General features: G+C 36.3%; 1 protein-coding gene across 1 annotated transcript in view; it reads right to left on the bottom strand.

Moving 5' to 3' along the window:
- The window catches only part of MAN2A1 (mannosidase alpha class 2A member 1), a 173934-nt gene that overhangs the window by 140855 nt on the left and 15164 nt on the right, over positions 1 to 17915 (bottom strand). The window contains exons 2-3 of the mRNA XM_012473931.2: positions 9648 to 9902; positions 7011 to 7155 (exon numbers count right to left, since the gene is read on the bottom strand). Coding sequence (XP_012329354.2) covers positions 7011 to 7155; positions 9648 to 9902 — 400 coding nt within the window. The remainder of the gene's footprint in view (positions 1 to 7010; positions 7156 to 9647; positions 9903 to 17915) is intronic.

Here is a 17915-nt window from a genome sequence, read left to right as displayed (position 1 = left end):
TTCTAAAATAATCTAACCTATTTTTCCCAGTTGATTCAGTATCATTTAATAGTTGTCTAAGCTTATCAGCTTTAATTTCCTGAAGTTGTTTGAGAGAGATCATTTTCTGAATCCATATACAGATGCTTTCACTGGAAATTTTACCCCACACCAGAGGAACCTATTTGCATTATTGTCAGAACAGCAGGCGTTTTGTTCATCCTGCAGCTGTATATGTGTATATGTACAATGTCCAACTGTGACTCCTTATTATATTGCTTTTCTGAGTACTCCTTAAAAGACCTATGTATTTTGATATCTGATAGCTGCAATTGTGTGATCAATCTCCAAGATAATTTCTAAATCTGTGCTAAAGTTTCTCCCCTCCCTTGTTAATAATCCAATCTACGAGCATCTAACACTGACCAACAATACTTAAGTCTTCCCCAGAGCTTGGTTATTTGAAATAATAAGAAAATTGTCTAAAATATGAGAGACACTGTTAGAAGGAAAAGTGACTTTCTTTGATGGGTTACTCTTAGGGTACATGATGGGGCTACTTAGCCTTAGACAAATACTGGGCAAATTATCAAAGTTTCTAAAAGAAATCACCTTAAAGGCTGGAAAATATTGCCAGGCATGGTGGCTCACACCTGTAATCCCAGCACTTTGGAAGGCCAACTCAGGCGGATCACTTGAGGTCCCGAGTTCAAGGCCAGCCTGGCCACATGATGAAACCCCCGTCTCAACTAAAAATACAAAAAAAAAAAAAAAAAAAATTAGCCAGGCAGTGTGGCACATGCCTGCAATCCCGGCTGCTCAGGAGACAGAGGCAGGAAAATTGTTTGAACCCAGGAGGCTGAGGTTGCAGCGAGCCGAGATGGTGTCACTGCACTCTAGCCTGGACAACAGAGAAAGACCCCATCTCAAAAAAAAGGGGGGGGGCTGAAAAATATAGCTTGTAAATCACTTTCTAATTGCAGAAAGTGTGGCAATGAGGAAAACCACTCACCATCTAATGTACTAATGTAGTATTTAAGGACAGAAACATTCATTTCAATAAAGACAAATCAGAAAAAATCAGAAGGAAAACAAGGATAGGCGATAGTGCAGTGAGATGTACACTTTGGCAAGATAGTTGAAAAAAATCTTTTTTATGATTAATAAAACTAAACTAATTGACATTTGGCTTGGAGACACGTAAAGACTTTCCTCCTAGAGGCTCAGCCAGTGGTTTCCAAAGAATTACCCACAAAAGGTAATATATTAAAAACTGTTACAAGTTCTGGTTCTGGAACAAGATCACTTAATTTCAAACCTTTAGCCCTGCCATGAACAGGTCACTTATGCTTTCTCCTGCCACTTCTCCCACATCTATGAAGGGAGGGTAATTACAGGACTCTGTCATAAAGTTACTGAGAGAAATGATCGATGTGATAGATGCAAAATGCCTAGAATAGTGCAATAGAACATAATAATTCCCTAAGTGTTAGTAATTATTTGTATTACCAGGGCACTGGTGAGTTTTGAAACACCCAGGCTTGAAAGATAGACAAAGGTAACTAAAATGAGGAAAAGGAAGAGTTATTTAATGATCATCTACCTTTCTCAGCAGCTGCTTAACATATGTGCTCCTCAAGGAATACAGTCCAATGAGAGACCAAATCATCGACCCTTCCTCTAAAAAGGAATCTCAATACACATATTCTAGAGATCTCTTAAAAAATTCTAGATAGCCATATAAGTATTTAACTCTTAAGTGCTACAGTTTTCTTAACAATTAAGGTTGTCAGATAAAATGCAGAGCCAAGTTGAATTTGAATTTCAGATAAACAACAAATAAGTGTTTAGCATAAGCATGCACCATGTGATATCTGGGACGCACACACACACTCAGAAACTATTCCTTGTTATTGAAAATTCAAGTTTAACTGAGCAGTCTATATTTTTATTTGCTAAATTTGACAACCCTATTAACAATTCAAAGTGCAGATAAATGTGTTAAATTGGCTAATCCCCACAACGTAAGAAGAAAAGAAATAGAATAATTTGAACTAAATAAAGTATCTTAAGAGGCAATATGGTAAATGGAAAGAACACAGAGTTTACAATCAGGCAATCCTGAGCTTCAATTTACCAGCCTCTGAAAATTTATAATTAAATTGACTGACTTTAAACAAATTATTATATCCTACCTTAGCCTCGTTGACCTCACCTGTTAAATGTGGTTTAATTTACCACTTTTCAGGGTTACATAAAGAATTACACAAAGTAAAAAGTAACAAACACCTGTCATTCCCCTGATGCTGGACAGGCAATGAATGCCAGATCTCAGTTGTTCCCCATACTATTTTAGCTCCAGAAACTACAATTTCTTATTATGGCAGTCAAAACCAAACAATCCACCTCATCCTGTAGTAGCTAAACCAAATAAAACACTCCCCAAACAGTGTTCATATATGACTTCTGATGACCACCTCATTCTGAACAGTAAAGTTCCTTTAGCAATCAGACTTCTAAGTCTCCACCACCTTTTATCAAGGTTGTCCAACCCACGGCCCCACAGGCTGCATGTGGCCCAGGACAGCTTTGAATGCGCCTCAACACAAATTTGTAAACTTTCTTAAAACATTATGAGATTCTTTTTGTGACTTTATTTTTTAGGTCATCACCTATTGTTAGTGTTAGCGTATTTTATGTGTGGCCCAAGACAGTTCTTCTTCCAATGTGGCCCAGCGAAGTCAAAAGATTGGATGCCTCTGATAGAGACATTAGCCAACTATGGCTGACCAGAACTGTTTTCAAATTCTAACTATACTTGAAATATTTCAATAGAAATATTTGAAAATATTACACTGATTTCCTCATGTTTTTATGCTTTTATTTTTTTACAAACTTTGTTAGAGTGAGGATACATAATTCTAATACTAAATGCAAATGTTTTCTTAATTTTACACACACACAAAAAGCTGAAAAGTCCTAATCACCCTCTGAGTCAATAAAAAATTCTGCAGAAGAATTGTAAATGCACAAAAAAAATTATTTTCCAGTGTAACTCTTGGGCCTAGGTCTTCCTACGATTTTAGAGTCATACCACAAGGGGGATTATTTTCTAATGTTCATTTTACAAATTGCTTAACTAACAATATGCTGTCCAACCTTCTATTTAGTACACCTTATCTTCTCTCTACACACTGTGATTTCTTTGAAGTAAAATTAACCAAATATTTCAGCAGTTTAACTAGTGGAAAGCAAAGAATTAAGATTGTAGATACAAAGGTGCTGTAATTGTGTTTTAATCAGCTTATTAAATACAACATGAACATGTATCAATCAACTAACATTTAATTTCATGGTCTATGATTCAAAACTTTCAAAAGCATAACAGTACAAAGTTATAAGCATTTACTTCACAATTCCTTTCCAGTTCTGTTTTTACTCATGTAAACCTCTTAAATATTTTATGACAACTGTTACATCTTTTCAGACTGTAATATAATTTGGAATTTTTTTAAGATACAAACATATTTTGAAATTTACCTTTTCTTGAAGGATATTACCAACTCAGTGCAAAAAGGAAAATATCTATGTATAGAAAAACACAGCAACACAAATTCACAAAGTTAGGGAACCAAATATAGAAATTTTTAAAAAATCTATTTCAAATATTTCTAACCCCAATAGACAAAAAAATCCACCAATGAAACAAACTACTAAGCTAAACCTTGTTTTAAATTGTTGTTGCAGAAAATGCAAACAAATCTCTATAAATCTCACTCAGAAAGAAAACTAACTGCACATTCATTTAGGAGTATTATACAAAGATTTTCCATTACAGAGTCACATTTTGACTTGGACTATATGTCAACAGACTTTTCTATTTTTCCTCTATTAAAAAGAATGGCTTTTCATGATGTACATAATTCAATTTTTCACAGAATAATTTAGTTTATCAATATTTTACTTTTGTTAAGGAAGAGTGAAAATTATTAAGTCAGTGGATTCTTCTCTCTAACATTTTGCTTGACAGCAAAAATCACTGTAATTTTAAAAGGTCTGTTTCTGACAATTATTTTTTCCAAGTGAAGGGTGTGAGAGTCAGGGTTATTAACATCTTTTACTAGGACAAAAAGATTCAGCTGTAGTTACCAGGATACCAAAAGAGATTATAGACAGGAATATTAGGGATGTCTACTCAGAAAATGACCTACTAACTAAGCAGGAATAGTAATTCCTGCAAACAAACAAAAGAAATCTAAAAAACAAGGGCAATCTCTGCCTTCAAATAACTTATTATTGCTTGTTTTTAGTATATAAAATTACAAAAGAATACGTTAAATAAGTTGCTTTTATTAAGAATAGAAATAAGTAGCCATCAGGAAGGAGGGAACTTAAAAGAAAAGTGTAGGCAAGGAATAAGTTAAATGTTTCATTAGTTCATTAACTTATTTAACCAAACTCTAATGACAAAAGTACTATGTGCCAGTTATGGTTCTAGGCGTTCTCAAGACAGCAGTGAATAAAACAAAGTTCCAGCTCTTAATGAGCTAACATTCTAATGAGGAGACCAAGTTAAAGTGCTGTAAATGTTTATATCTGTGCAGACTTGCAAGCGTGGGTGTGTGTGTGTTCAGTACAAGTATGCAGTGGAGGGGCTTGGAAAAAGGTCAAAGAGGCCTTACATATTTGGCAATTATTCTATATGCCAAGTGCTCAGCTAGACCATGAGGAGAGTATGTTTAATAGGAGGCATATGTTCTTTGCCACTAGAATTTACTCTAGTGGGAGATTCAGGTAAATTGTCAGGAAAGTATTCTGGTGCCCCTTGTTAGCTGTGTAACCTGGTAACACCCTCATCATGAATCGTGGCACTAACCTTCATGGGTAGGCACTAAATGTTTGTAAAACATTTGGCATTCTGCCTGGTAAACCATAGATTTTATTATTACAGTCACATGCCCATGTATGGAATAACAAGAAATGAGACTGGTGAGAATAAAAAATGGCAGAAAAAGGGAAAGAACAAAGGTCTTTTAAAAAAAATCAAGAAAAGAGAAGAAGTGGGTTTCATATGAGGAAGACTCACAAGACACACTTCGAAGCATATTTATAAGCCTATAAGGAAAATTATACTATGGAATCACATCACTCTCCCAAATAAGAACAAAAATTAAACTATACATGATTGGCAGAAAGAGAGGGGAGAACAATTTAGATACTACAAGTAACTCTGCCACCATTTCACTCAATAATTGAATATTCAACAGTGATTATGAGATTTATAGAGAAAAAAACTCTGCAGTGCCATAAGCAGTCTCAGATCCCACATTGTCAACTGTGAGCACCTCACCTCACTGAGTGTGAGTCTAGTAATCAAAGATACACGTTTTTCATATGCATCCCCTAAATGTAAATATACTAACTAATCTGTACTCAAGTGAATAAACAGCAAAAGAAATTTAGATTAGATGTAATTTTCATCACCTTTTATAATTACTTTATAACTAACTCTGGCTTAAGATGCTACTCCACCTGTACGATCTCCATTTTACAGATACACAAATCAATGTGCCCAAGGACACACAGGCAATACACAGCAGAGCCAAGATATCTGCCTCATTCTGCCTGGCTCCAAATCCCTGAAGTCTTTCCATAATCCCCTGCCTTCCCTGAGTTTGGATTTAAAAAGTACAGGCTAATATTAAGGAGAAAGACAATCTAAAATATATATGAAAAAACATAAGACTAACAGGTATTTGTAGGAAAAGATAAACGTATTAAGACCAAAGATAGGGAAACCAAGTCAGAAGTGATGTTTAGCTCATCACAAATTTCCAGACTACTGATTTCATACATTTTACATGTCAGTGCATACTATTTAACTGTTCTAGAAATCTGAGCATTTCAATATCCAAGCTCACAGACTACCTCTCATACCCAAAAGCAGCAAACACACACACATACACACACACACACAATGCTTCACTAAACCATGTGTCCAGACCTAAAGTAACATGTTCTATTGTCTTAGAAATAATATTGGAATATCTGCCAATAAACTAATGGGAAAAAAATGTAAGTAGAAGATAAATGAATGCTGAAAGCAAAGAGAAAAAAACTTTCAAAGTATTAAGTGACTAATGCTTCTGACAGTAATCATGAAATCGAGATATTAAGAAAAGTAACACACTCCTTCAAAAGAAGTCTTTGGAAATACACCCTACCCCTGCCCCTCAAAAAATGCTGCAACTAAATTCACTGGGCATTCACTCTGTGCCTGTGCACTCAAACTAACAAATATTTATATCAAATCCTATGTTCCATTATAACTAAAACAATTTCCCCTCATCTGGCGGGGGGGGCAAAAAAATCTGTGGCCCCAATAAATAAAAGCCATCATGCAGTAACAATAATGATAGCAGCTACTGTTGTGCCATACACAATTCTTTTACACTTCACCCTATTGAAAGAGATACTATTATCCTGATTGTACCAGGGAAAAAACTTGGTCTTAGAGGATTAAGTAACTTGCCTAAAGTCATCTAACTAACACTGATAAATACAGAGCACTGAGATTCACATTTGTATCTGCCTGAAACCAATCGACACCAAGGCTCTTAAACCACTTAATACTTCTTCTCTATTTTAAAGATTAAAACTTTCCTATGAGCGTTCTGCCTTTTTTTAAAGTAGAGTTCCCGGACATGAAATAATTCTCCCATGCAATATTTTACAAAAAGTAACTACAATGACCAATCAGTCTCTTAAAAGTATATACCTTTTTGCCCCTGAAGGCAAGCCCTTCTTTTTGTTTATTACTGTTTCATACTGCACAAGTACTATCCCTGAATGGCACATAAATTGATAAAATGAGAACACTAAAACATAATGACACATAAAAGGAATACATTAATGTTAAAAGTCAGAGAATAATGTCTCAAAAATTTGAGAAGTGGGCTCTACCAGACTCTCATTAAAAGACTCTAGGCCTAAGGAACTAGGAACCTGTTTTTTTGAAGTGCAAATTTTACCTGGGTCATTATGGGAATGAGGCACCACAAAGACTTGAAGGGGTTCAGTGTCCCATTCATTAGATTCATAAGTAATGTCAAATCCTTGCTTCCAAACTCCACCATCTGGATTGTCAAAAGAAATTAGACTGTAAACATCCAACATCTAAAAATGTAAAAGAAAAAAAATTAAAGTTTAACCACTATTAATTTAAATTTAATGTTGGTAAATATTTGCTCAAAATTATTCACTACTATACTTTGCATATATATTTTATAAAATAAAACTATTTCTGTAGACATTAATTGAGGAGTTTAGAGTAGAAAATATTTCATCACCATTCAAAGGCTTGAAATGCTCTTTTTGCTACAAAACTACCCTGATAAGTAATCCCCTCCCATCTTCTTCTAATAAAAAGTTCATTAAATTCCTTCTTCCCACACTTTACTTCCAAAACAATTTAATAGAAATTTATAGAAAAAAAAAACTAGAAAAAAATTTCTGATTAAATTTGATTATGACCAGATATTTCAGCATTTTCAAATATAGTACAGGAAATGACATTTTACTTTGAGCTGTCTTTATTTTATAGTAAATCTCATGTATCTTAAAAATCTATGCCTGAATGAAAATAGATCTATCTATAGCTATTCTTCCATGTAGCATATGTTATATCTACCTATTTTATCCTAGAAGTAAAACTACCGCAGGGTCAACTAGGCATAATCATCTAAAAATGGAGGAAATTTTTAAAATTGAGATTTAGCTTTTATTTATCCTAATGTTTTCTAGCTTTTCAATGTAGTATTCCTTCTAGCTAATAATGTTTGGATGTAAAGATAAAAACAGTGGGAGGAAAAAAAAAACTCAAACTACTTTTATTCTTCATAGTGTCTATAATATCAAATGTAACAACATGACCAAACAACCTTTTGTAAAATTTAAATTATGTTAAAACTAGACTGCAAAAATCATATGCTAATATATAAATGAGTTACAAATTTTTAAAGGTCAAATTATATAAAAGTCAATACAAAGTATTTTAAGGCAATAACATTTCTCGGCCTATGGACTATATGACTTTAATAAATAAAATCTTCCCAAGATGAGTTGATGAATCTTTGGAAACCAGCTGCTCAGGAGGATGTGTTAGCAGTCTCTGTTTCTTCCTTCAGTCCTGCAGCTCTCCCAGTACTCTCCTAACTTGCTCTGCCTGACTTTCATGGTGGCTCTGCAACTCCTTTCTGTTCAGCCCAGATTTAGACCACACACAATAAAAAAAAAAAAAAAAAAATGTATATATATATATACATATATATATATATACATATATATATATATATATACATATATATATATATACATATATATATATACATATATATATATACATATATATATATGTATATATATATACATTTTTTTTTTTTTTTTTTTGCTGTTCCCCTATCATGGATGACAACAAGTCTAGGTACTTAAGAAGTACTTAACAACAACAACAACAACAAAAACTGAATAAAGCCAAGCCTCACAGAAACAGCTATCCCTGTAAGCACAGGATTCTGAGCCTATCAGAATCTGGCTACACTCCAGGTGATGAGGTTGCAGGTGCAAGACCTGGCCAGCTCTACTGTCTCCAGCTTCCAGCTTGGCCTGTGAGCCATGATCTCAAGGTCATACCATGTTCTCTGCCCTCAGCAGTTAGTGAAAAATGCATATTTGAAAACAAGGCCAGAAGTCAACTAATTTTGTCCAACTTTAAAATATTCACCCCTTAGGATCCTTCCACCAAAGTCCAGTTTCTAGTCTAAGGCACAAGGTTAAACACAGCCTTCCCCTAATTTGCAGAGCCAGTATGAGTGAAACACTCTGAGTTTAAGAAAGGCAGAAGTCCTTTCTGATGCTGGTTTTCAACTCTATTACCCTCTATAATAGCACTGTCCAAGAGAAATAAAATACAAGCCAAATTTTTATTTTTCTAGTAAAATGAAGCAGTTGAAATTAATTTTAATATTTCATTAACTCAGTATATACAAAATATTATCTTAACATATAACCAATATATAAATGAATTAAGATATTTTGCACACTAAGTCTGAAACACTGTGTGTGTATATTACACTTATAGCACATCTCAAGCCACACTAGTCACATCTCAAGTGCTCAGTAGCCACATGTGGAAAGGGGCTTCCATACTGGAAAGTACAGCTCTAGAATATTTCCCTTCCGCCTTGCAAAATGGTATTAAGAAAAAAAAAATCTAACCTTACAATGTACAAAATCTATAATGTATAACTGATATATAATAAGAGCAGGACTTTTCTTGTATTCTCCAAAAGAAGGTAAAAAAATATCTCTGGCAAAATGTAAACCTCTAAAGATTTTCAACTATTATAGAAAATAAGAGCTGCAAAGCATACAAAAAGACTGTATTCACGCAAGTATGAAATAGTAAGATAAACTAAGAAAACAAAATTATGGAATTTTATCACTAAAAACGACATTAATGTTCATGTGATTAATCAAAGTACTTTACAAAATGAGAAACTAGAATCCAAAGAGTTTAAGCAACTTACCAAGTCAGAACAGACATCAAGTCAAATCTTAAAAAGAACAAAAAAAAAGGCCCAGTGATTATTAATAAATGTATACATTACCTGCACATCTGAATTGTGACTTCCACTTTGTGAAGTAAACAGACAGTCTGCAGGGTCAACTGCGAGGGATAACTGTGAGGGCAGAAGATGTGAGCCAGCACCTTGGCTGAAATTGCTTTGTGAACTTTTCGGACCATCTTCCACAGACTCACTCAAATTGATGACTGAGTCTCTAATATTTGAGATGATCTCATTATTCTCAGCAAGCAAACGCTCCAAATGGTCTATTTTTTCTTGCAACATTGAGAGCTGGCCCTACAATAAAAAAGAAAAAGGCAGCTATATGAAACACTAATATAGATCTGCTGAGGCATACACATTTTTTTTTTAATTATGTGGTTGCCTATGAGGGCAGCCACTCACCCTTCACTTTCCACTTTTATAAGTGGGATCACAGAAAGCATGAACAGCTGGCAGGGTTGAAACACCAATTTACAGCAGAAAATCTTCTCCATGGCTGCAATCTTTGCCTATCATATTTTAAGACACGCAACAGAAAGACAAAAATATTTTGGGATATATTTTTATTCCCCCCAAACTCAGTCCGAAAAGATCTCTGGGTCTCTGGAATCACTAAGTACAACAGCATATTATATTCAGGTATGAAATTTTTAATTTAAGTATAATTGACTGGAATTACTCACAAGGGTCAAAAAAGTATGAACTTGAAAAAGATCATTCCATCTCAATCCATTAATACTAGTGGATAATCCTAAATAAGAAATATCATCTATGGAAAAATCAATTAGTGAACTCAGCCACAAGCATGAATATGTCCCAAGTAACCACACCCTAAGTCATTCAGTCTGCTTTTGCTATACTGTGTGTCTTAATTTTTTTCACTGATCCTCACCATAAGAGGCTTACCATCTCTGTAACATAAACCTTGTTTTACAAAATAATATCTCACCTTATGAGAGCAAGGACAATCTCTACCTTGTTCACCCCTATATCCTGGGTTCCAAGTACATAGTAGGTACTCATGTATTTTTCAAATGGCCCTCACATTTCTGAAACTCAACAATAATTCCTTAGTGAATGGCCACTGTGTCAGACATGTACACCAAGAAGAAAGACATGCATAAGATATGGGCCCCTGTCTTTGAACACACAAGGTAATGTTATAACTAGCAAAAGCCTCAAAAAGCCCACAGTACGGTTTTCAAAAACTAACTATATGCCTGGTGAACAAACAACTCTGGATACTCATTACCAGGAAATAACAAGAAGGCAGAAGGAAAGAAGGAAGAAGGAAAAAGGGAAAAGAGAAAAGAGAAAACATCCAAATTCCTAAAAGTAGGGGACTGGTGAAATGACAGATTCATTATCATGGAAGGGATGTCAGCCACTGAAAATTTAGAAATATAAATTTTTAAAAAATAGAAATGTAAGGAAAGGTATTTTCAGAAGATAAAGTGGCAAAAAGGCAGTTTAAAAATAATATGTATAGCATGATATGCTTTAGGAAAAAATATGGAAGGCCATATGACACACAAGATATAAGGGTTATACTCACAGATTATTGGTTAGTTCAACAAGGGGAAGGGGAGAAGTTAAGAGAATGAGATCTACCAAGAAAAGGCCAATCATTTGAACAAACTATACCAGAATTGGCAGAAGTCTGAAGAGACTAGGCAAGAGATTATGGAATAAGAAAAAAGTAGCCAAAATTAGCAGCAAATCACCAGGGGTGGCGGGGGTTGGGGGCAATACAACACTAGGGGTGAATTATCTACAGCCCTGATGTTGGAGAGGAAAGGAGCACAAAACAGCCACATACCTCCTCGGACCTGAAAGATTCTCTCACAGGCCTCTCTATTTAGAAGCACATAACAGAAAGAGCCCCATACACAACAAAATTGTAGTCCTTTAAAGGCAACTGTCACCTCTAAGATGGGGTGGGGTGATATGTCACCACAAGATAGAACACTAAAGCCTGTTTATCAGCATATAGAGAGATAAGAAGCACAAAGTTTTGGCACAGATCTCATTCTGCAAGACAAGCCCCAATGCACTAGTGAAAGGCAAGAGAGGAAGCACACATCACCTTTACAACTGGAAAATAGCAAAGGAAAAGAAACAGGAGATGAATGCAACACTAGTTCAGGGCTCAAATAGAGAAGTTAGTTGACCATGTAGATTCCAGACCTGTAAAGTGTTGAGCAGTATCGTCCTATAAACCTTTTTTACACCCTTCTTTATAAGTGCACATCAACATTGGTTTTGAGTGATTTTCCATGAAAAGACCAAAGGGGATCCCTTGGCATAACTCAAAGTTCAACCCAAAGAAGCTAAAAATATTTGAGTCAGGTACACAGTTGATGAATCTGTATATATTTTCCTAAATACATATTCTATCAAAGGCTGTCTGAAACAGGGGAAATGCTTTTCTTTACTTATTATCACAACAGCATAGACTGCAGCTTTTGAAATCCTTTCTGATAGCTTCTGCTGAATATTTCCAATACTGAAGATACAAATCTACTTCAGTGCTGCAATTGCTACCACAGTAGGTAATGGTAAATCAAGTTCTGCTTATTCCAAGCAGAATTAGAACATGTTGATTCATCTTGCCAGCAGTATAGCTACACATCTCCATAAAATAAAACATTACCTTTGTCTAAAATGCCATCATCTCAGAGCTTTTAAAGATACCACATTTTGGCCAGGCAGGGTGGCTCACACGTATAATCCCAGCACTTTGGTAAGCTGAGGTAGGTGAATCACCTAGTCAGAAGTTCCAGATCAGCCTGGCCAACATGGTAAAATTCCGTCTCTACTAAAAACACAAAAATTAGCCGGGTGTGGTGGCACGGAACTGTAGTCCCAGATACTCAAAAGGCTGATACAGGAGAATCACTTGAACCTAGGAGGCAGAGGTTACAGTGAGCCAAGATCATGTCACTGCACTTCAGTCTGGGCAACAGAGCAAGACTCTGTCTCAAAATATATATATATCTCTCTCTCACATTTTATCTTATACTTACAGTATTATTATACTACAAGCTTAATACATGAGTGCCCACATTTCTCCAGATCTTTCTGTACTTTGAGGAAAAGATCATTTTAGAGCCACGTACACAGTAAAACTGCCTATAGCTCAACAAGTACACACTGAATAAGAAGATGACCCTTCCTGGGAATATTTTTATTATGGTGTTGGTCCTATAAGCCATGGATAAGAGTATTATTCAAAATAAACATCAGAGGAAGCATTTCATGAAAAAAGGATCCTATAGACATTAAAGATGACTTTCAATCTCATTTAGCTTTAAAGATATCATTAATCATCAGTACCTGGAATTCTATACTGAATTAAGTACATGGAGAAAATTATGGCCTAGGGATATGTGCACACAATGGTGTAAAGCATATCATTTTTAAAAATTATATTATGCAGTAGAATAAAGTCTCCCTCCAAACAGCTGAAATTCTTGAAATAAACACACCTCATAAGCAAATTCTCTACATGTGACAGAGAAGAGTCGAATGACCTTAAAAGGATGCACTTGTAGTCTGCATTAAAGAAACAGAAATCATAGATAATGCTTCAATTATGCTGAGAAGTCAAAGAATACTGATAGTAACACTGAAAAAGACAATTCTGTAGGGCAAGAAAATCACTTGTGAGAAAACTACTTTATTCTTTGATTTGCTAATCAGTTCTACAGGGAGGCCATAGCATTGCACCGCTGAGGAGTGGGGAAGGAAGTCATGATATTTGATTTACTCCACTTTTAGTGAAAGAGAAAAACTGAGCAAAGAATTACATATCAAAGACCTCTGAAAGAATAAATTCAGAGTCCACTACAAGGTAGAACAGGATCAGTAACCACTCAGTCCTATGAACAAAATCAATCAATGTCTATTCACAGCTAAATCCGTAAATTTATTACATAAATATCTACCTCAAGCAGGACACTACCTGCTGGGTCTTGGCCTCACCATGATCCCTCCAGCATGGTTGAATCTGTGTATCTTCTCCTGTCTTCCTGGAAAAGTGTGTGCCTCTCCTTCTCCATGCTTCAAAGGCCAACCCTCTGCTGAGCAACAATCCCACCTATCTCAACTGCTCCAAGGCTTTGTTCTCTGTTCTTTTGATTAAACCCTCTCAATATTGCTCCATCAAGCTTCACTTTTAAAAGCAACTCATTCTCAGTAATATAACATGTTCTATTAAATAAAACTATATGAAATTGCCATTCTCATAGGTAAAACATAGTCAAATACCACTGATTTTGTCAGGTTCAACTTAATATTCTATGTTATGTACATCTAAAAAAAATCAAACTCCTTGCTTCCCCCCCTTTCTGTCCTTAACCCCAAGTGACAGTTAATTTGGGGTTCAACTTGACTAAAGAATATCCAGATAGCTGGTCAAACACTGATTATTCTCAGAGCTTCAGCAGGCACTGAGCCCATCCTTTATCTACTGAAAGTGAAACCCGGGTGGTTTGGCAATCGATTAGAATTATTGAGCTGCCCCAGGTGTATCTGTGAGAGCGTTTCCAGAGAAGACAGTGTGTGAGTCAGTGGACTGAGTGGAGAAGATGTGCCCTAAATGTGGCAGTCACCATCCAATCAAATGGGAGCCCAGATGGAACAAAAAGGCAGAGAAAGGGCAAATTCTCACCCTCTCTCTCTGAGAGCCTGACCACTCTTTCTCTCCAGCCTGGATGTCAGAACTTCAGGTTCTCCAGCCTTTAGACTCCAGGACTCACACCAGTGGTACCTGGGCTCTTCAGCCTTCCGCCTTAGACTAAGAGTTCCACTATCAGCTTCTCCGGTTCTGAGACCTTTGGACTTAGACTAAACCCGGCTACCAACTTCTCTGGTTCTCCAGCTTCCTGATGCAGATGGCCTATAGTGTAACTTCTCAGTCTCCATAATCAAATAAGACAATTCTCTTAATAACTCTCTTGGTGTGTGTGTGTGTGTGCGCGCGCATGCGCACGCGTGCACCCGCACATGCCTGTCCTATCAGTTCTTTCTGGAGAACCCTGACTAAAACACCTTACATTCCCCTCCAAGGCCCCACCCACTTCATGTACCAGGATTATCAAGAGTCTCTCTCTACTATTTATCCTCCTTCCTTACAAACTCCCATTCATTCATCTGCCCATTACAATCAGCATCTGCTCACAACTGCACCAAAACTGACCTTGTAAAGTCCCCAAAGACTCCCATGTTTCAAGCCTGATGAAAAGCACTCTGCCCTTACCTTATCTATCATCTCAGGGAGTATTAGGCACAGTGGAGCACTCCTTCCCTCTGGAAACATTTTCTTTAACCATTTCCTGTACAACATGCCCTAGGTTTTCCTCCTGCCAGCTGTTTATGAGTCTCCTTTGCTGGCTCCTTCTCTTCCAACCTCTAAATGTTAGAGCACCTCAAGGTTAGCTCCTTGAGCAAATACCTCTCTATACTCCCTTACATGATCTCATCCACTCCATGATTTAAATTCCATGATGTCTCCTGCTGGAACCTCTCCTCTTAAAAACAGACCCATATATTCAAATGCCTACCTGATGTCTCAAATAGGCTTTGAAACTTAAGTTCAAAAACCATCCTCCCCAAAAAGCCACCTACAGTCCTCAGATCCCCAGTAAGGGGCTTTAATCTCTACCTAGTTAAGCACCCTTAAAATCAAAACACCGTACACCAGTCAGTAAAGACTGAGTATCTCTTTCTCTCAACTTAGCTTCACCTTGATCTTATCTTCGTTCCAAGCCAGCTCCTCCCTACCCTAAAACCTTTGTACCTAGTCTCCCTTTACATAATGCTTCAACTCTCATGCCAAATGTCACCTCTGCATAGCCTTCCCCAGCCATTCTAAAACAGTCTCCTCAATTTACTGTTTGTCTCAATTTATGTGTTGTTTCTTCTACAGTGTTGTTATTGTTTATCTCAACTTATTTGTTGTTTCCTCCACAGTGTTATTACAATTATCTATTTTATTAATGTATTGCTTCCCTCTTTTCCTCACTAAATGAATCCCTATATTGACAACAGGTACCATAGCTATTTTACTCAAGTACGGTACCCTGATGCCTACCTAGCTGACACACAGCAAAATCTCAGGTATTCATTGGTAGGAAAAAAAAGACAGAAAGAAAGAAAAATGGTGTGTAACTTTTTTTCTAAGTAGCCAATGTTATGTTTTGGCATATAAACCCACACCAAAAATAATACAAATAAAACAAATTAACCATTTTGAAAGAAAGAAAATCCAAAAAAGTCTTCATTGTATCCCAAAAAGTAGGTAAGAATGAGAAGGAAAGAGCTAATTAATAGAGTGGGTTTCATGGCCTGTTTGGGAAATAATATAGAGTGGGACCAACATTTCGTCACAGGATGACACTTATGACCTGGTGTATAGTGTATAATAAGTGGTTCCCTTTCTAGAGCAAAGATTATGGATTCTGTATAGTCCAATCAAAAGATTTCCATTTTCACTACCATCAGTAACCTGGCTCAAGAGACTATTGTTTTCACCTCATGTGGTGAGTGAAGGGAGTTTGGAAAAAGAACCTCAAGATAATTCTGGACTAGTTTCTATCATGGTAGTGACTAAGATCTGCACTCAACCAAATCAAGTTTCTAGTTATAAGAGCTTTAGGAGATATATTATGTTTATAATATACACACCAATAGTAGAATTCAAAAGAAACAAAACTTTACCCCAATGTGTGTGTATGTATCTGAAATTTATGATATATACCACCTTTCATTTATGTTTTTTTCTCTTTAAATCTAATTCTGTTAGATTCAGCATATCACTCCAACACATCAAGTTCTTTCTGGACTCTGATTGTGTCATCAGATGTGCCCATCATGTAAGAGCAAAGATTACCTTTATTTTTAATGACTTCCTTCACAGATAAAGGTGAAAGCAATTCAGCTTAATGACTAAGCACATGGGCTCCAGTTCAGGCTATCTAGCTTCCAATACTAGTTTTGGCACTTACCGGCCGTGTAATCTTAGGGAAGTAACTTAATCCTGGGCCTCAGTTTCCTTATGGGCAAAATGCAGATGCTAATACCCATTGCTTGGAATGGCTATGAAACAATTTAGGATAGGATCTGTAAACAAGTAAGTACTGAAGAAGGTATTACTGCAGCTGCTGCTACAAAATAAAAGCATGGCTTTTAAAAAATCACTTTGAAGGGTACTACAATATGTACCTCCAGATAGTATGCATCATAATTAAGAACAGACTCTGATGCCAACCAAAATTTGAATTCTGGCACCACTACTTAATGGCTATGTAACTTTGGGCAAGTTCAAAGCTACATAACTTCTCTGTGCCACAGTTTCTTCATCTATAAAATGGGGAGAAGTAATACCTAATTCATAGGGTTGTTATGATGATTAGTTAGCATATGCAAATAAATTTAAAGAGTGCCTGGTGCAGTAAGCAGAATTCCCTGTCCTAATCCCTGAAGTCTGTGAATACCTCACCTTACATGACAAAAGGAATTTCACTGTGATTAATTTTAAGGCTTTGGAGATGGGAAGAAAACCCTAGAATATCTGAGAAGGCCCAATGTAATCATAAGGGAAAAGAGGAAAATGGAAGAGTCAGGCCAGAAAGGGAGATTTGAGGACACAAGAAATCACAATGATGCTATTGCTGGAAGGGGGCCTTGAGCCAAGGAATGCACTCAGCCTCCAGAAGCTGGAAAAGGCAAGGAAACAGATTCTCCCCTGGAGCCTCCAGAAGGAATACAGCTCTATAGAGATCTTTATTTTAGTCCAGTAGGGCTTTTTTCAGACTTCTGACCTACAGAACTGTAAGACAACACATTTTTTCTTGTTTTATGCCACTAAGTTTGTGGTGATTTGTTATGGCAGCAACAGGAAACTAATATACCTAGCAAAGAGTTGGCCCTATAAAGCTTATAAAATATTCTTATGCTTAGTCCTTCTTAGAGAAAGCCTTGCCCAAATCTCCATCATCAAAGCTGGAGAGGCATGACTCTAAGGAGCTGTGAGCCCAAGAAATGGAGGGTGAGGCCATGCAACCTCATAAGTTGTCTCCCAGGGGCATAATTTGGTCTAACAAGGCTCTACACCTAACTTTGAATAAAGGAGTAAAAGACAGAGTTACCCTTTATGGTTAAAAGTAATTTTCAGAAAAAGCAGCAACAACATCTTTATCTTAGACTGAGTTTTAGAGTCAATCAATTAAAAAGCTTTAAGCCATTCTGGAGCCACAGTGGGGCAAGTGGAGTAAGAGGTTGCAGTTTGCCAGGTGAAAGCCATGA

The sequence above is a fragment of the Aotus nancymaae genome, unplaced genomic scaffold (assembly GCF_030222135.1).
Source record: "Aotus nancymaae isolate 86718 unplaced genomic scaffold, 86718_ANA_hifiasm-v0.15.2.pri h1tg000014l, whole genome shotgun sequence".
Classification (NCBI taxonomy): domain Eukaryota; kingdom Metazoa; phylum Chordata; class Mammalia; order Primates; family Aotidae; genus Aotus; species Aotus nancymaae.
This window is presented reverse-complemented; position numbering and strand designations above follow the sequence as displayed.